Source organism: Ipomoea nil, unplaced genomic scaffold (genome assembly GCF_001879475.1).
Source record: "Ipomoea nil cultivar Tokyo-kokei standard unplaced genomic scaffold, Asagao_1.1 scaffold0688, whole genome shotgun sequence".
Taxonomy (NCBI): Eukaryota; Viridiplantae; Streptophyta; class Magnoliopsida; order Solanales; family Convolvulaceae; genus Ipomoea; species Ipomoea nil.
Genome location: NW_017617116.1, coordinates 2,425,105 through 2,444,674, shown reverse-complemented (window position 1 = coordinate 2,444,674; position 19,570 = coordinate 2,425,105). Strand labels below are relative to the sequence as shown.

The following is a 19,570-nucleotide window of genomic DNA, read 5'->3' as shown; positions in this document are numbered from 1 at the left end:
TTCCCTCTTTGTTCTTTTTGGACTTTTGTCCCTTCCACTCCATTTTGCCAAAAGGATCCCAATAAGTTTATCATGTTCATCTTACTTTTCTCATCTTTACACCTTACGACCCTAAATTTTATGTCTTGTCAGACGTTAACTTCTAAATTTTTCTCCCTTTTCACTTTATACTTATCTCTTTCGTCTTTACACTCTCACCCCTTTAATTGTGGAGCTGAAGAAAGTAGAGAACGAGTTATCTAGGATGTCTAGAAATTCTAGGTCATCCATGTGTAGTGACGTGTCCCATGAAGCACCAAATTCTATTGCCAAGCCACTAAACACCAACCAGATCTCCAACCACTATCCTTCCATCCTTGCGCCTTACAACTGTCAACAACCCACCGCCCCTAATCATGGTTACAGCTAAGCGGGGCCAAAACACCCTCCTCCTCTCTCTCTTCTTTTTGGACTTTTGTCCCTTCCACTCTATTTTGCCAAAAAGGACCCTAATAAATTTATCATGTTCATCTTACTTTTATCATCTTTGCACCTTACGACCCTACATTTTATGTCTCGTCACACTTTTAACTTCTAAATTTTTCTCCTTCTTCACTTGATACATATCTCTTCCGTCTTTACACTCTCACCCCTTTAATTGTGAGTTGAAGAAAGTAGAGAACAAGTTATCTACGATGTCTAGAAGTTCTAGGTCATCCACATGTCCTTTGAAGCCGCCAAATTCTATTGCCAAGCTACTAAACACCGACCAGATCCCCAACCACTATTCTTCCATCCCTGTATCCTACAACTGTCAACTCCCCACCGCCCCTAGTCGAGGTTAAAGCTAAGCGTGGGGGCCAAAATACCCATCTCTCTCTTCTTTTTGAACTTTTGTCCCTTCCACCCCATTTCACCAAAAGGACCCTAATAAATTTATCATGTTCATCTTACTTTTTCTCATCTTTGCACCTTACGACCCTACATTTTATATCTTATCATACTTTAACTTTTAAATTTTCTCCTTCTTCACTTTATATATATCTCTTCCGTCTTTACACTCTCACCCCTTTAATTGTGGAGTTGAAAAAAGTAGAGAACGAGTTATCTACGATGTCTAGAAATTCTAGGTCATCCACATGTCCCTTGAAGCCACCAAATTCTATTGCCAAGCCACTAAACACCAACCAAATTTCCAACCACTATCCTTCCATCCATGCGTCCTACAATTGTCAACTCCCCATCGCCCCTAGTCGAGGTTACAGCTAAGCGTGGGGGCCAAAATACCCATCTCTCTCTCTCTCTCTTCTTTTTGAACTTTTGTCCCTTCTACTCAATTTTACCAAAAGGACCCTAATAAATTTATCATGTTCATCTTCCTTTTCTCATCTTTACACCTTACGACCCTACATTTTATATCTTATCACACTTTAACTTTTAAATTTTATCCTTCTTCACATTATACCTATCTCTTCCGTCTTTACACTCTCACCCCTTTTAACTTTCCACCTTATCACATTTCAAATCTAACATTTTCACCCCTTTTAACTCTACCTCCAAATTTGCGCAGATAACTTTCTTCTCTTCCTAAGTCCTGAAAGCCTCACCTATAAATTCAGGCCTAACTCCCATAACTTCACTTCCAAGCCCAATTGACATTGGCTCAGGCGCATTCCTCCATCACTTTTAAATTTGTGTAAACTTTTTTACTTAAAAAGACACTGCACGACTCTGCACTTTCTTTCCTTTTCTTTTATCATTTGAAAAGCTTCTCTGCTCACAAAATACAAAACCAAAGACTCCTTTTCCAGTTCTCCCCCACCCTCTGCTGTCAAACATTTCTCCGACACCATGTCTCCAATGAGATAGGAGAAGAATTCTTGGTTTTCTTGGGAAAAAAAATTGAGTCTTTGCAATTGAAGATGACATGTTTATCCAGGCTTTGATAATCGAGGACTGGGGGGGTTTTTTTTTTCTTTGATTTTTTAAGGGGTCGCAATTTGTGAGAGAAAGAGAAAGTGGGTAAGATAGATATAAGGTATGGAATCACCACAGAGCCCAGGGCAGCAAATACGATCGGTGACGGATATGAGAGGGAAGCATCGGATTTCAGCTGAATTGAAGCGGCTAGAGCAAGAGACTCGATTCTTGGAGGTATCTCTCTCTCTCTCTCTTTCTCTCTCATCAAAGTTTTTATTTTTATTTATTTGTTTTATTGCTGTTTACAGGATAGTTCAGAGATTCTGTGTGTTCTTAAAATGGGTCTTTGTTGTTTTTAGTGCGTTATTCAAGTAAAGTTACAACTGTTGTAAACAGTGAAAAGTCTTGTATTTCTTGAAATCTGAGGAAAGCTAAGAAATTAACATAGTTGACAAATGTTTGGATTTGTGGTATTTAGGTGATAATAATGGTCTTGCAGGCTTTGAATGAGAGGTGAAAGGTTGGGGTGTTTTCAAGAATGGAATCTTGTTCATTGATGAGTTGAATTCTCATTTGTTAGGATTAGTGGAATAGTTTGGACTTGGTGAAGACTTTAAGAGCTTAAAGAACAATAACTGATTTCTGCGTGATAAACAAGTGTGTTAGTTGCTTCAAAGAATCTCTTAAGTTTACATTGCCACAGGAAAGGCTAAAATTTGGGGAGGCAAGTTTGCTTGGGGCTTGCTAACAAAAAAAAAAAAAAAAAAAAACATCCTAGTATACTCAAAGGTGACGAAGACTCCTTGTACGCAGAGTGTACAGGTAGGGATGAAAACTGAGTACTGATTGGGCGACTCGCGATTTACCTCCTCTAGCGTTCTTGGGCAAGAGCCAGGAGTTCTGGGGGCTTAGGATTAGTCTAGCGGAAACTGAGAAACCTAATGTATTAAAAAAAAACATCTTAGTAAAATATGGGTATATCATGTTATATCATTCACCAGCTGAGATGAATGGTCTCCCTCCTCCTAAGAGCTAAGAACGAGAATTAGGGAATGAAACTTGTCTAGAAGCAAACAACAATGAAATGAACTGTGGGCTAAAGCTCTTGGCTTTTTTTCTTTTCTTTTTTCCAGAAGGGTGTGTGCATTTCTTATTGGCTATTTATATTGATTATTGAAATGTATGTGCTATCTGTATTCTAGTGTCGGTATATATTTGATGAAAGTTGCATATATAGATGAACTCTTGAACAGGCAATCGGGTTATATGAAACCTTGTTAGCTACATTTCTTTGTCGTTCTCCAACGTGTCTTAAGAATAACATTTGGTGCATGTAAAAAGAACGTGAAGTTTTATTCATGTAAAATATTATACAAATTTATATTGGCATCCTGCACTTGTGTAGTTGGCAAGTGGCTAAATCAGGTATGGTCAGGTTCTCTATACTCTTTACTTTTGCTTGCTTCTCTTGAATGTTATTTGATTTAGAAATTAGTTTATAGCTTTGTGATGATGGGTAACTTGTCCAGGAAGAACTGGAAAAGCTGGACAGAATGGAAAAGGCCTCGGGTGCTTGCAAGGAGTAAGTAACAAAATGATGTTTAGATTAGCATTACTGCATTTGATGGGTAGTATCAAGTTTCTAACTTGAATGTTTTACATGGAATTCAGGATGTTAAAAATGGTGGAAACAAGAGCAGATCCACTACTCCCCCAGTAAGAATAATAATATCCTTAATTCCGTGTGAAATGCTTGTTAGTTAGTTTATTGTATTGTAATGTGTGTCATATTGTGTATTGAAGTATATTCTCTGTTTGTACCAGAACGAATGGTCCAATAAATCCTTGTTGGGACCGGTGGTTTGAGGGACCCCAGGATGCATCTGGATGTAGATGTTTGATACTGTGATCAAGGGACCCTTGCCTCATTCCTTCAATTTCATCAATTTGTACCTCACACAACTACTCCGTATGTTGTAGTCTGATAGATATCAAGTTTGAATTGTCTCATATCAATGTGCAGAAAAATGAATTATTGCTGTCTTTTTTTCTTTTTTACATTCTAAAGTAGAAAAAGTTCATCAAGACTCACATAACTTGCTTGGTTATGCTTCTTTCAAGTTTTTTTTTTTTTTTTTTTTTTTTTTTTTTTTTTTTTTTTTTTTTTTTAATTTAAAAAAAAAAATTGGTAGTTTTGGTCCTTTAGTTGTGAGCAAATTAGTAATTCACTCCTATAATAGCATCACCAATAATTGATGACGGTGGTTTTTTTTTTTTTCAAATTTCTTCTCCTGTAAAATCAAAATTTTTGTGAGACATATTGACAGGGAAATGGGAAATGTCGCATAGCTTGTGTGTGGAAATGCATGCACCATGTTGGGTGCATATTTTTTTTTCTCCTCTCTTCTATATGGCACTGTAAAAATCACCCAAATTTTTTTATGGTTGAGGTTATTATAAGATGATGATAGAAAAGTTAATTTTGACTCTTAAGTATTTAAAAATCTACTTTTCAATATTAAGTTTTGTAAGCTTGAAGTATTTTTCTCACTAATAAAATTAAATTTGCACCTTAAAAAAACATAAACTATTATATATTTAGAGAAGAATGCTACAAAAGTTTACAAAAATTACATTAAAAATAATAACTTTAAACATTTAACCGTGAAATTATATTTAATATTCTTATTATTTTAGAAACAAATTCCCTTACAATTTTGATGATACGACTGAATTTGATTATTTGTCCATAGTTGACGATGCAAAACTAATTATTTTCCATATTATTTTTAATAATCTTCATCAACCACAACATTGTCACACAAAAAACAAAAAAAAAAAAAAAAAAAAAAATTGAGGAATTAGTGAAAATGGGGATCCTCGGGATTATTTTAGAAACAAATTCCCTTACAATTTTGATGATACGACTGAATTTGATTATTTGTCCATAGTTGACGATGCAAAACTAATTATTTTCCATATTATTTTTAATAATCTTCATCAACCACAACATTGTCACACAAAAAAAACAAAAAAAAATAAAAAATTGAGGAATTAGTGAAAATGGGGATGCTCGGGAGGCGAGGATTGGTAACCGCCGAGCATGTTTCTGCATGCCGGCAGCACTCCCTTCAAACCTCCCAGGGGTGTGTGGGTCAACTGCGGTGGCCTCACGTAGGGCATCGGTGTTTCATTTTTTGTCGGGGAAACACCGGACAAACACCCCATGGTTTCAAGCCCTGTTTCCAGGGTGGTTTAGGGTTTGGTGTTGCGTGAGGAACCACCGACCCCACATCCCACCAGTTTGTTCCCATTCCCTAAACTCCCTCATAATATACTGGAATCTCTTCTTTACAACAAACGGTGTGGGACAAATAAAAATTCATTTCAAAACATATATAGTGCATCTCTTCAAAAATGGATTACTTGAACACTTCCCTAGTTCCCTATAACCCTTCAACTGAAACATTGTAGTATGGGCTTCCATGTTTACTTAAAGTACCAAAAAAAAGGGCAACTACATTTGATTATAATGGATGTATGGTTACAGACCAAGCAAGTAATTTACGGTACCTTTGAACGCCTCTAGCTTTGTGCTTTGCCAGTAACTCTCTGTGCGATCCACTCCAAACCATCATAGAGGCCATCACCAGTAAGGGCGCAGCTGGCTTGGATGTGCCAATCGTGGTTTTTAATGCTGTGAAGAGAAATAGCATCGGTTATCTCTGCAGGAGTCATGGCTTCTTTGAGGTCTTGCTTGTTTGCGTATACAAGCACAACAGCATTCTGCAAATCTTCATGTGGGAGCAGATTGAACAGTTCGTCTTTTATAATGGAAATTCGGGCTCTGTCTGTACTGTCTATGACTACAATGACAGCATTAGTTCCTCGGTAGTAGGTTGCCCATGAAGTCCTGAGCCTCTCTTGCCCGCCAAGATCCCACACCTGGTAAACAATAACTAATACATTAGCAAATTAGTTAGACCGGTCCAGGGAATGGCTAGAACAACAAGTGTAAGCAATTTTTAACATCCAAATTAAATATGAATGCAGTCCCAACTTCTAATCATTCATTCTACTAACATGTTGAAAAGACAAGTGAGAATACTAAATCAGTATTCTTTTTACAGCATAGGCAAATGGATGCAGAAAACTAGAAACAGGAAAAGAGGTATAGGTAATTGAGAGTAATGGCAACGCATGCATTTTTATATTCCATGAATGTACGAACACCAGTGCAGCCAATATTTTTCTTACAGTGCCTCTAAAGCCAAACCATTCCACAAGCAAACAAGTTGCAAAATCAAGTTTCCCGCAAGTACACAAGAGCCATTGCCATCTGCAGGAGAGGAAACCTATTCACTCTAGTTCAACAGTATCCTTCATCTTGATCTTCTGATGGGACAAAAGGCTTGAGTGCTAGACACACTCACAAATGAAAATGTACCGTCCTCACCCAACCAATAAAAACAGGATAAAGAAAAACCTAGGAAGGATCAGCATTCAGATATGAGACTAACAACAGAACCTGCTTCAAGTTTCAGTGTAATACATTAATATGATTCCCTGATTCTCAAAGGTTAGAGCACAACCCTTCCGAATTCCAGAGTACTATTTCACACAAGCAGTGTTTTTTTCATGATGCCATGATTGTCTTTGTCTTCAAGTATCAATAAAAAAAGAAGCAATCCCCATTGGCCGCCACTCCCTTATCTTGTCAGGCGGAGGCAGCTTTGCATTTAAACCCTATTTGACCCCAGAACTCTTCTGGAGAAATCAACATTCAGGAAAACACAAAAATCTTTAGAGTCACAGCAATGACAGCATGCTTAAGCATCAGTAACCCTCATAAGTGAATATAATTGTCATTTGGCATGTACCTCTAAACTTTGTTTTCCAGCATTGTAAGTGACTAAAAAACCTCCAAACCATATCAGAATACATGAAACACTCTACAACTATGAGCGCATGTAAGTTAACTCTTAAGTGTCATTTGAATCATCACCAGCATTAAGCTAGAGCTTGAGCCCTCATGAAACTATTACCATGAAGGCTAACATTTCAACCTGTGTCACCTCTATGGCTCTATCCTTTCTCTTCAGCATATGCTAACAGGTTAAGACTTATAGTTGTAATGAAGCTATCAGATGGCACAGGTTGAAGTTCATCATCATAACCATCAAGTGCAAAATTGGTGTGCAAACCAGGTGGTATGTGAAGTTATTTACAGATACAAGTCAAGTGACCACCACATAATCAATACAGATAGCATGCATATTTTCTCAAATTATTTTTACCATAAGACTCCTAACTACACAAATGTATTAAAAACCCAGCATTCTAAGTAATAGGAACTTGATTCTTTAATGCTTCTTTAATTTTATTTTTCTTTATTTTTGGTAGGTAATTATAGGAACCTGATATCAGCATTTTTAAAATTTATATTTGGGTAATAATAGGAACTTTCTATTAGAACTCCCTTTACAAAACTCATAACATAAGAAACAAAAAGATCAGCATACAAAGTTGCCTGATATATATATATATATATATATATATATATATATATATATATATATATATATATATATATATATATATATATATATATATATATATATATATATATATATATACCTATCTACCTACCCCACTACCATCTACACTCATAATGTCGGAGGATTTGAACCCAGCTTTTGATTCCCTATCCTCTAGTGTCTGAGGATGGCAAGTTAGCCAGCTACACCCCCGGCCTATATAATTGTGTCCATTATATATATATAATATAAAAGCTGTAGAAGACTACACAAATGATGCAATAGTAACCAATAAGGAACAAAACCTAGAGTGAATCAAACTCAATCTATCCTTCGTGGGATGGGAACCAGAATGAAAATTCTCTTTAGCCTTTCATTATGATACAAATTCAAGGATACAGTTTTCTCCATTACGAAGCATATAGAAATCTTCTTAGTTCTTACAATCATCAATCTGAATATTATGACATTTCCTTCTCGATGTTACATAGAAAATCAATGTATATAAAAAGGATTCCTTCTCCGCCATCATGATAACACAATACAAATATCACTTCACGAGCAATATCTATCCAAAATTTATTGGAACACAATTCATTGAAAATTTGACAGGTCAATCAAGATATAAAGCAAACGTTGCATCCAATAGAGAGAAGGATTGAATGAAATAGAAAAAATATTTTAAAAATAAAATAAAATAAAATCACAAACATGATGAAAACAACACTAGATATGATCAAACCTCGAATCGTATATTTTTGTAGACTAGCTCCTCAACGTTACTGCCAACAGTAGGATGAGTAGTGACCACCTCTCCCAAATGTAACTTGTAAAGCGTCGTCGTTTTTCCGGCGTTATCCAGGCCGACGACCACGATCTTGTACTCATTTGCCGGGAACAGCATGAACCAGAACCGGGAAAACATCGCCCCCATATTTGGCCTACTGGATTCACAGAGAATGCTTGTATCTAATCCGGATTACACAGAGATCTGATGGGAAAATACTAGCGTCAGGATTTGGCATTGAAATTCGATCTGGTACGGTGGAGAATGGAGATAGATGTTATTTTGATTTCATTTTTACCCCCGCGATGAAGAAAAGTGCTCAAAGTAGAATAGAAATATTAATTTCATAAAAATTTATTATATGAAAACTACAATACGAATTTAATTATTGAGCTATTGGTAAAATACGGGTTCTTTGGAAATTGATAAAAAATTAATTTTAGAAGTCTTTTTTTTTTTTTTTTTTTGAAATCTACATTTAGAATTTTTTTTTTTTTTGAAAGGTCTATATTTAAAATTTTGGGTATTCAACGAAAATAAAGTCACATAAAATATTTATTTTAATCAATGAAAACAATATTTAATTTATCATAAAATATCTTTGTATATTTTTAGTCCAATTATATTTTTTTGAATTTGTTATCATGTCTATCTCTTCCCTCTTCAAATTACTTTTCGAATTATTATTACCATTACCAGTATCACCACCACCACAATGTTTATTTTCAGAAAAAAAAAAAAAAAAAAAAAAACCTAACTTTCGGCCAAATAACAAAAATATAATTTAATGACATTTGCCAAACATCATAAAACTCAAGTATTTTTTTCAAAAAATGGGTCATTTTTTGTAAATCATTTTTCAAAAAATATTTTTCAAGTTTCTAACATGACTTGAAATTATTCTCTTCTTTTTTTAATATAAATAAATCATCAAACTTTTAAAAAGTTTCAACAAAACTCTTCAACTAAAAAATAAATGTAATTGACTCCTTTTTTCAAGTAATCAGCATATAGGTCTTAATTTTAATATTGTGTATTGTGTATATCTCATATGTTATTGGAATATGATAGATGGCAGAGCGTAGCATAACTAAGTGACAGTACATGTCTCTGACTCTCCATAGATCAAACTAAAACCATGTTTGTTAAATGGGTATGGGTGCGGGGCCAACACGGCAACGCCCCACGACATGATGCAGAACCCTCACTAAACTCCCAAAACATATTGGGAAAACTCACTATAGTCGATGACCATCTTGGGTATTAACTCTTTATAAATATTATAATAAGTTAATGGCATCCAAGGTCCTCCGAGTTTGATTATTTTGCCACATTTAGTCATAAACTTTCAAATCAATCACCCGTGGTCCTCCGATGTTTGAATTTAGATATCGTAGTCCTTTCGTTAACATCTGTCGCCAGTGTCGTGAAAAAATAAGGGCAAAAGAATCTTTTTATGTCCAACCTAGGAAAATTAATTGATTTCCCACAAGAATTAGCCCTAATATCCGGAGATTCGGGCTAATTCTTGTGGGAAATCAATTGTTTTGACTAGGTTGAACATTAAAAAAAAAAAAAAAAAAAAAAAAAAAAAAAAACTCTTTTGCCCTTACTTTTCTCGACGCATACGGCAGACGTTCTGAGAGATTAAGGCTAATTTAATTTTATTATTTAAATGGGTATGGGTGCGGGGACGCTTTTACCCTTACTTGATGTTCTTGAACCTTTCACTATATATATATATATATATATATATATATATATATATATATATATATATATATATATATATATATAATAATAATAATTATTATTATTATTATTATTATTATTATTATTATTATTATTATTATTATTATTCTTATTTGAGGTATAAATGGTACCGAAGTATATTTGGAAATAAATTGTTAAGTAGAGAGTACTAAGTTCAGAGTGTGTGTCCTTTGTTGTTACATGAGATAAGCTTGTATACTAGTGATAACTATTACAATATTAATGGGCGCAACGACCACCAAATAAGTGCAACGACTTTCCCTCACTAAGTATCACAACAAGTATCACGACTCCTTAGTAATTGTTGTGCGTTCTCTTCCATAACGTATGCTATTTATGGGTCGGTGCTCCAATTAGTGCGATGTGCTCTGCCTTAAGTGCATTGTTCCACATGCTCTCTGTTCGGACGCACTTGCCCAATTATCATGTCATTATTATTATTAAGGTTATAGATATATTATATTGTATTTAGATTTTGGATATGTTATATTTCGTAATTGTGTATTTATGTTTTTATTTGCACGAAAATTATTTAAATATTATATTTAATATTTTGATTGTTATTGAGAATTAATGAATGTTTTTTTCCTTTAAGATTAAACATTTAATATTAAAGATTTGTTTTACTTAAATATTATTAATTATATTAGTTTGATTGAAGACAAGATTATGATTCCCACAAAATTCCCGCAAGAACAAAAATGGAAAAAAAAAATTAACAAAAATAAAGATCTAGGTGGGATTTTAAGGACGAGAACAAAAACGAGAAATATACTCATCGCCCATTCCATTGTCATTCTTAATTTTTAAAATTGCCTCCTAAAAACGTGAAAAGCCCAATACTAGCTTAGGGCTTATAAGCACCTATCTATTCGCACCTGTTAATTGTTATACCATGGAGCAAGATTCACCTTATATGAAAACTATTTTTAGTATTGAAATTATAAACATTTAGAATATAAATTATGTTTCTAAGTTTTAAAAATTTATAAATATAATATGTGATTATTACAAATTATAAATTTTTAAAATGTAAATTATGAAAATTTAGTATATATATTGTGTATATTTACAAGTTGGACCCGAGTAATAATTTGCAATCTATTGAGTATTAGTCTATTTTTTGGGAGAAGAGTTCCTATTTTCTTTGGGGGACAAAACTGACAGCAGATAAAATAGAGAGCAGTAAAATGCTGAAGAGAGAGCAAGGCAAGCAAAGCGGAGGCCCCGGTGGCTCCGCCCCTCCGCCGGCGAAGAGAGGCCGCCCAGTCGGCAGTGGAAGCAACCAAGCCGCTGCAGCCGCCGCAGCCGCCGCGGCCGCTGCCATAGCAGCTGCTGCTGGAGCTACTGATCCGGCTGCTCCCCCAACGCTCGCCGGTCCTTCTCTCCAAGTTCATCCCGCCTTCGCTGGTTAGTGCCATTGGAGCCACACTTTATCGTATATACTCTCGTACACTACCTGTAGTTGTAGAATTTGAAGTTTTGAACCACTGTCTTCACTTTCATAGGTGAATCAAGCTAGGAGTTTTTTGGATTGAAACCTAGCTCAGTAATCTATCTCTCGAAAAAAATAACTGGAATTAAAACCAATTCAACTTAATTATATACAGTTTCAGTTGAATTAAAACCTAGCTCAGTAATCTCTCTTGAGGTTCATTGCATTGTGTGCTTGTTCCGAGTGCAAAACTGAAGTGATCAGACCAGACAAAAATAAAGTTTTATGCTTTTTACCCTGTGAAACTCTTTTGCATTCTTCAATCTATGACTTTAGTGCATCTCTTGACAGTAGCAACTTTGTTAATTGAAAATAGTTTTAAAGTGTAAATATTTAGTCCTACAACTTTAACACCATTGACAGTTTATTTCACTCCACAAGTATGTCAAATTTATCCTATGACTATCATTTTCTTTCCAATTTTAGTCCTTCCGGCCATAAAACCAATTAAAACTCACTGGAGCTTCACTTTTTCAAGGGTATTTTGGACCATCACCTCAGCTAACCTACTTTCCCTCCAAATGCCACACTCAATCTGAGAATTGGATTCCCTACTCCCACTATTTCATGTGCCGCAACCCATATCCAAACCAGAATCAATTTCACATTCCCATTATGCTGCTTACCAGAGCCCCAACCCGAAATGGATTCCCCAGTCCCATGATGTTAAGTGCTAGAGCCAGTGCAAAAAGAGCCCCACTGGCATGAACCTACTGAATTTCAAAAATCATACAAGAGCTAATCTTCAGCTGGAAGGTGCATCAGACTTGGGGCCCGGTTCTGCAGCTAAAAACATCGTCACGAGCCAGGTTAAGATCCTTAAACATGGAGAGCAATTTGCTGTCTCTGATTTTGGACACAACGATGACATCATAATGCAAATCTTCTCTTCTCATGGATCAGGTGGTGGTCACTGGAATGTGGAGGAAATGCTGGTTCTCTGTTCTATTGAAGAACTGGGACTGACGCTGGAGGCCGTGCAAAAGCAAATTAAGTTGCCGAATTTGTCTGCATTTTTTATTTCACCTCTGCCTATTCCGAAATTCTTTTGAATATTGTATACGGTGCAATGCCTAGTTCTTAGTGATGTGTGGCATAAGGCATTTGGAGGGAAAATGGGTTAGTTGCAGACTTGCAGTGATCGACCAAAATTCCCTTAAAAAAGTGAAGCTCCGTTGAGTTTTAATTGGTTTTATGGCCAGAATGACCAAAATTGGAAAGAAAATTATAGTCATTAGATGAAATTTGACAAGAACGATACTCGTGGACTAGAACTGTGAATGGTGTTAAAGTCGCAAGACCAAAATTGGTATTTATTTTTAAATATGGAGTATATGAAAAGTATGAGATGACTATTTTATTGCAAGTTGTCAAAGTTAGGTCCTTAGGTGGTAAATTCATTATTTGGCTCCAGACTGTTACCTGTTTTCCTAAATTATTTGTACTTATTTTCCTAGAGCTGAACTATAAAAGGATTGTTCTGGCTCTTCAAAGTGGATTAAAGAGTGAGCTGACATGGGCATTCAATACTCTCACATTGCTTTCATTCAAGGAAAAAGATGAAATTCGCAGAGATACAACCCCTCTTGCCAAAATTCCTGGGTTGCTTGATGCTTTACTTTACATTGTAAGTCTTGTGTCTAAAATACTGTGCAGTGTACAACTAACCATCCAAAACAACCCCCCTCAGCGAAGTGTGGGGCTTAAAAAATGTATGTGCATACTGATGGGTGTGATATTAACAGATAGATGAGTGGCGTGACATAGCCTTACCAAGGGTGCTTGTGAAAGCACCTAGGGTGAGACTCTTGGGTGCTAATTCTTTTGTTACTGGATTTGGAAATGAATACGAGGCCTTGGGGTCAAAGGATTCTGTTACTCAACCTAGGTAACTTTTCCATGTTTGTGCTTAATTCTTAAAATCTTAATTTTTGAGTATATAAGATTCCCTCTGTGGAGTAGCAATGTCATCCAGTTGATCCTTAAACTGCAGCTCTGGATCTGGATCTTCCAACAAAGAGACATCTGGTCAAAAGACTGCTGCCAAAACCCGTCCTTCTGGTTGGTGGTTTGAAGAAGATGGCCTATTTAGCTTGGATGAGGAAGGACGGGCTGAAAAGCAGCAATGTGCTGTTGTTGCATCTAATATTATTCGCAACTTCTCTTTCATGGCAGATAATGAAATTATCATGGCTCAACATCGACATTGCATGGAAACCCTATTTCAGTGTCTTGAGGATTATGTTCTAGGTGAGAGCATGTGTTGAACCTCCACTGTTGCATGTTTTTTTTGTATTGTGATTGTTTGACCAGTGATTCATCATGCGATTTTTGGTTTGATATAACTAAGATTATTTCTACTCTTTAAAATTATTCCAATGCTTTTGAGACTTCTGATGTTAACAGAGGATGAGGAGCTTGTCACAAATGTCCTTGAGACTATTGTCAATGTAGCCCATTTGCTAGATCTTCGAATTTTTAGTTCATCAAAGCCTTCTGTACTCAACATGAGGTACACGCATTTTATTATGTTTTATATTATTCTGATATTGGGTCTGATCTAATTCTTTTGGTTACATAATGCAGGGAGAAACGTGCTGTCCAGGCTATAATGGGCATGCTGGGATCTGCTGTCAGAGCCTGGCATTGCGGCGCTGCAGAACTAATTGGCCGTCTGATTTTAAATCCTGATAATGAACCATTCCTTCTTCCGTTTGCTTTACAGGTTGCTTTATTATTCATCACTAAATCTCAATTGTGAATGCTTTCAAAATGCAATGATAATGAATCTATAAGATGTGCAGATATATAAACGATTAGTTGATATCATGAGCCTACAAGCAAATGATGCTCAGGCTGCTGCTGTGGGTGCATTGTACAACCTTGTGGAAGTAGATATGGACTGCCGACTGAAGCTTGCCAGTGAACGATGGTGAGATGAATTTAAGACATTCTTACATATGCAGCTTAAGATTTGTATTTAAGCATAATGACGACATCCGTTTCTTTGAACTCTAGGGCAATTGATCGATTGTTGAAAGTGATTAAGTTGCCACACCCAATCTCGGAAGTTTGCAGGAAAGCAGCCTTGATTTTGGAGTGCCTTGTGGCAGAGCCACAGAACAAACCCCTTCTGCTTATATATGAAACCGCATTCACTGAGATGCTTTTTGCTGATGGAAAGCATTCCGATATATTTGCTAGGATATTGTCTGAACTAACATCTCGATCAGGCAAAGCAGCATTTGCTCGGGGTATTTGGGGCATGTAAGTACATATATTATGCTTTCTGTGCTGACATTCTGCTTAACTTAGCTATATGCATAGATCAGGTGGCTCACATAGTCACATGGTCGCATGTTTTCAAGACCCCATTATGTTAAATCTCTATGCCTTTCCTTATAGCAGATTGCATAAGATTAAGCTAGTGTAAATCATAAGAAGAAAAACCCAGGATTTGTATTTGTATTTTTCGAACAGAAGTCTGTAGCTACATTAATTCTTTTCCATCCTATTTGTTAACATAGCTATTACTAGAATGTGATTATTTCTGTGTTGCATGACTGTTACAATGTTAGTTACTCTAAGAACATCCTTGATCTGATAGGATTCTTATACAGTTATACTTAGATTTATCATTCTAAGAGCATGCCAAAACACTGCTTTGCACACGAAGTTTGCTTCAGATTGTGAGGAACTGAACTGCAATCTTTGAATTGCTGTGGTCCTATCTGGGATTCTTCAGCTATCTAAGCCAATCTAGATTGTCTGAACTAGTACAATTCAAATAAGAAAAGTGGCAGTTTTGGTCCTCTAGTGGTAGGCAAATAGTTCAATTTCTCTATTATGCAGGTCATTTACATTTGGCCTATGAGATGTCAAGGTTGTGGCTGAATCTGTTCCTAATGTAACGAAAATGTTGATTTTGATTGTTAAATTCTCAAAATCTTTTAACTTTTTAAGATTATTTTTGTAAAATTTAAGTGTCATTTTCCTAAAGAAAATCAATTTGAAATTTAGAAGCAAAGTGGTAAATTGGAGATTTTTTCTGGAAAAATAGGAAATTGGACAATTAGAAAAATGACTTGAAAACTAAAATCAATTCTTAAAAGACAAATTAAAAAAAAAAAAACAATTAGAAAACAGTGCTTAAAAGACATGTTTTCTGTTTTTTTCATTTTTGTGGTTACTAAGCTTTTAATTTACTTTATTTGTATAAGAAATCTTTTAAGTACAAGACAACTTCGCATCAATACATCATCAATGGTTAAAGAATATAATTGAGTTTCCAGATATGTTTTTTCGGATCAAATTATTGGTTTTGTTGTTAAGTAAGGTGCAAGTTGATGAAAAACAGTTGATAGGTAACTTTTATGAATATATTATATTGAGTGACACTCTTGTGAGACTCTCTCACAAATTCTTATTCGTGAGACGGGTCGGTTTAAGATTGAAATGTAATACTTATACTAAAAAAATTTATACTCATCAAGAATAAAATGTTTTTTATTTAAGAAAAAATGTAATACTTTAAATCAAAATGTAAGAGTATTACATTTTTCTTAAAAAAATATCACTTTCCCTTCTAAGTACTCCATAAGAAACACTTTATTCTGATTAGTATTATATTTTTCAGTATAAGTATTACATTTTCATCTTGACCCGACTCGTTTCGTCTCACGGATCCTTTCGCATAAGTTTTGGTCTATTATATTTTGATTTATGTTATAGTTTAAAACTCATAATATATGTACATTATTAGGGAAAATAATAATTTGCCATTTCTGCATAGGCATTGCCTTTTCCCCTAATTGTTAAAATAAGTAACCTCAATGAAGTGTTCATATAACATTTCACCTCCATGTTGTAAAGTTAAATTCTACAATGCAATTCTAGAGTCTAGACCTGCTTGAGAACAGGTTCTAACAAGCAAGAGGAAGAGAGTAACATGTAAAAACAAAACATGGTCTAAGGACTAAGGAGTCCATCCACAAAAGTGCATGTTTCAAACTTGACCTTTGTGTGACCATGCTGTTTGATCCAACTCAAAGCTTCCCTCACAGCCATAGCCTCCGCCTCTCTAGGGGAGAACACACCATGCCAAATCTATTAGCAAGTATTTTAGCTAATATCCCGTATATCACATTGCACAAGGCACTTGGTCTTAAATCTCCCATCCCTTCCGGTTTTGTCTCCTTTGAAATCAAAACTTGTGTATCATTCAGACCTAGGGGTAATTGACCACTGATAAGGATGTTATTACACATTTTTACCATATCTGATCTCACAATATCCCATAATACTTGGTAGAAGCCAGGATTAAGTATGTCCGGTCTCAGGACTTTGTCCGGATGCATGTTGAAAGTTGCAGCTTTGGCTTCTTCCATTGTGATGACTCTTATTAGACCTCTTATTCTGCTGCTCAGTAATAATTGTAGAGAAATTTTTGAGTACATTATGCATATCACCAGGAGAGGACGAGAATAGATTCCTGAAATAAGAGATTATAAGTTCAGAAAGTTCTAAGCCTTTACTTATCCACACACATTATACTAATGCACTTTTGTTAGGCTTCAAATAATCCTAGATGTAGAACTACTGTTGCAATAGATATATAAGCATTTTATTTACTTAGAGTTTATGCACCAAATATGATATAAATATAAGTTAGCAAACAATGTTCTTTGCATTAATAGTTAATCAATTTTAATATGTCATATAAGTTTATATTCAATGGTAATCAAAAGACAATCTGATTTGATAGTTAATCAATTTTAATATATTAATAATTTTTTTTGAAGATAATATATTTATAAATTTAATACACGTAAAGTTGTGTTTGTATTTGTCCTTTGAATATAATGTCAATTTAAATATTGTTATTAATTTCTAACTTTAATGCGTTTCGTTGCCAAGGACCTTGTAGTCCAATGACACCAAGTCCCTTCCTTATAAGGGAGGTTGTGGGATCAAGCCTCAGAGAAAAAAATGCGTTAAATTCAAAATACTTTTGCCATGACTTTATTGCAAAATTACATGTTTTTATATTTTTATATATTTTTGACATTTTTAATTAAATATGCAATAATTTTGAAACAGAAGACTATAGTGTAATTCTCATACAATATCCCAATGCATTAATAATAAATTTAAGATTACTAGTGTAATTTTTGAAAGATATTAGATGTGTTTATAATAAATTTATTATGATTATATAGATAAAATTATACAATTGTTTATTTAAAGGTTATTTATATCCGTGTATTGTTTTCTCACTTTTAGTAGTGGGTCTTAGTCGTAAAGTTGGAAGGATTAAAAACAAGGGGTTACATTTTGTTTGTTCTCATTGCGATATTTATGTGCATAGCAACAAAAAGTTCCTTTAAGAATAACCAAGAGGCTACCGGCAGCAAGAAGGTGACAATGCGGTGAATAGTAGCAATGAGACTTAAATGGAAAGGATCAAAGGAATGTGATAATAGGGAGAACACCATAACTAGACCCGAGGTCATAGAAAGATTCAACCCGTGGAATAATGGCTACTTGCACGAAGCAACAACCAAACAATAGCCAATGAAGGAAAAGGGTTTCAAACTGAAATAAGCAAAAAGGTGAGGTGAAATAAGAGAGAGGGCAGGAGGTTGAAGAAGAGACTTGTAGAAAAGGGAAAAGAAATCTAGTGGTTCATTCATATAAAATTGCATAAAGAACATGGATTCACGCTCATGGCTTCTCAGTTCTCATTGCTTAGCACTCCCGCCTAGATGGGCAGACGTCCTCAGTCCCTCACCATTCACAGAGTTGATGCCTCATAGTTGACGAGGCGAAAAAAACTGAAAATGTCATCTAGTTGCTGGCTCGTCGCACCTTCAAACCCTTTAGTCCAAGTCTTCGATCAATCATTGTATTCAAGTCTATCAACTATAATAATGTAATAATATACATGCATCTATCTATTTTATAGTCCATAGATCTATTTGGTTTAAAGTTTGTAATTGTAAATTGTTGTTTTGTAAAATTAAAGGTTAGAATTTAATGTGTTTTAATGTTTAAAATCTAAGTGTTAAATTTCACATTTTCATATTATATTTATTGTTTTTATTTTTAAAAAGTCATGTTTACAATTTTAGATTTGTAACGTAACATATTTGAGTTGTGTAGGAGCTTATTAGGTAATTGCCACTTCGGTTATTTTTGGTTGATAAATAATCGTCAATTTCAGTTATGTTGGTTTCCTTATACTTATTGGTCAGTTACAGGTTACGTTCTAAAATTTTTTCGGTTATTAACCGATAATCAATTTATGCTCACCCCTATATACTGTTACCTTAGGACATAGACACATTTTAACTTTGCTTATAATATTTATTTATTTATCTTTAACTATTTTGCTCCAAATATTAATATACAGAATTGATAAAATTTGAATAAACTAGGGTTTAATATAGTGATTTTTGTGTTAAGTATTTTATTTTGGTCCTGTTTGGTAAAATAGTTAGCCTATAGACCAATTTTGATTTATTTGATCACTATTAACTTTTTGATTTGATTAAAAAAATTAATATAAGTGTTTGGTTAATTAACTTTTGTAACTTCAAAATGTTAAAATTTAAAAAGCTGCTCGAAACAACTTTTCCAATTAACTTTTTGACAAATAAAATTATACCAAACAGCTATCAGCTAACAACTAGTTACACCTTTTAATTAACTTAAGGGAAAAGGGTCAAATAAGCCCTCCAACTATTGCTAAGAAGTCAATTAGGCCCTCCAACTATTTTAAGAAGCAATTACACCCCTAAACAATGTATTTTGATGCAAAGAAGTCCAAATACAGGTAAATGACCTGCTATCCCAGGTCATCGCAAATCCGACGACACTCCGACGTATTTTCCGGCGAAAAAGTGACCGGCGACCGGCAAACGGTCGCCGGTCACGGAGACCCCTCCTGGAGAAGGCAACCCAGAAATCTGGGTTGCCTTCTCCGGTCCTCGACCAGAGAAGGCAACCCAGATTACTGTGGTGGCCTTCTCGACCGGAGTGGGCAACCCAGAAATCTGGGTTGCCTTCTCTGGTCGAGGA

The 19,570-nt window shown here is 35.0% G+C and overlaps 3 protein-coding genes and 1 long non-coding RNA gene across 6 annotated transcripts; 2 read left to right on the top strand and 2 right to left on the bottom strand.

The window, feature by feature from the left end:
* The first annotated feature begins 1,644 nt into the window (after positions 1 to 1,644).
* On the top strand, positions 1,645 to 3,984 carry LOC109175344 (guanine nucleotide-binding protein subunit gamma 2-like). 2 transcript variants are annotated; one of them, XM_019324604.1, is made up of 5 exons: positions 1,645 to 1,935; positions 1,966 to 2,133; positions 3,429 to 3,481; positions 3,571 to 3,615; positions 3,724 to 3,984. In XM_019324604.1, the coding sequence occupies exons 2-5, from the start codon at positions 2,020 to 2,022 to the stop codon at positions 3,806 to 3,808; spliced, it is 297 nt and encodes a 98-aa protein (XP_019180149.1). In that variant the 5' UTR covers positions 1,645 to 1,935; positions 1,966 to 2,019; the 3' UTR covers positions 3,809 to 3,984. The 2 variants fall into 2 exon arrangements, with proteins under 2 accessions (XP_019180149.1, XP_019180150.1); XM_019324605.1 differs by lacking the exon at positions 1,645 to 1,935 and having other exon boundaries at positions 1,942 to 2,133.
* LOC109175346 lies at positions 3,232 to 3,606 on the bottom strand. The gene is made up of 2 exons (XR_002053277.1): positions 3,547 to 3,606; positions 3,232 to 3,357 (listed from the first exon to the last, which is right to left on the bottom strand). It is a non-coding gene; the product is annotated as an uncharacterized LOC109175346 (long non-coding RNA).
* Positions 3,985 to 5,265: 1,281 nt separating the features above from the next.
* LOC109175340 (ADP-ribosylation factor-like protein 5) lies at positions 5,266 to 8,600 on the bottom strand. 2 transcript variants are annotated; one of them, XM_019324596.1, is made up of 3 exons: positions 8,237 to 8,571; positions 8,179 to 8,201; positions 5,266 to 5,844 (listed from the first exon to the last, which is right to left on the bottom strand). In XM_019324596.1, exons 1-3 carry the CDS (start codon positions 8,322 to 8,324, stop codon positions 5,485 to 5,487), a joined length of 471 nt encoding a protein of 156 aa, XP_019180141.1. In that variant the 5' UTR covers positions 8,325 to 8,571; the 3' UTR covers positions 5,266 to 5,484. The 2 variants fall into 2 exon arrangements, with proteins under 2 accessions (XP_019180141.1, XP_019180140.1); XM_019324595.1 differs by having other exon boundaries at positions 8,179 to 8,600.
* A 2,543-nt stretch (positions 8,601 to 11,143) lies between these two features.
* LOC109176235 (armadillo repeat-containing protein LFR-like) lies at positions 11,144 to 15,033 on the top strand. Its single transcript, XM_019325693.1, has 8 exons — positions 11,144 to 11,406; positions 12,949 to 13,118; positions 13,237 to 13,379; positions 13,485 to 13,741; positions 13,898 to 14,003; positions 14,078 to 14,216; positions 14,296 to 14,423; positions 14,510 to 15,033. The coding sequence occupies exons 1-8, from the start codon at positions 11,187 to 11,189 to the stop codon at positions 14,760 to 14,762; spliced, it is 1,416 nt and encodes a 471-aa protein (XP_019181238.1). The 5' UTR covers positions 11,144 to 11,186; the 3' UTR covers positions 14,763 to 15,033.
* The last annotated feature ends 4,537 nt before the right edge of the window (positions 15,034 to 19,570 follow it).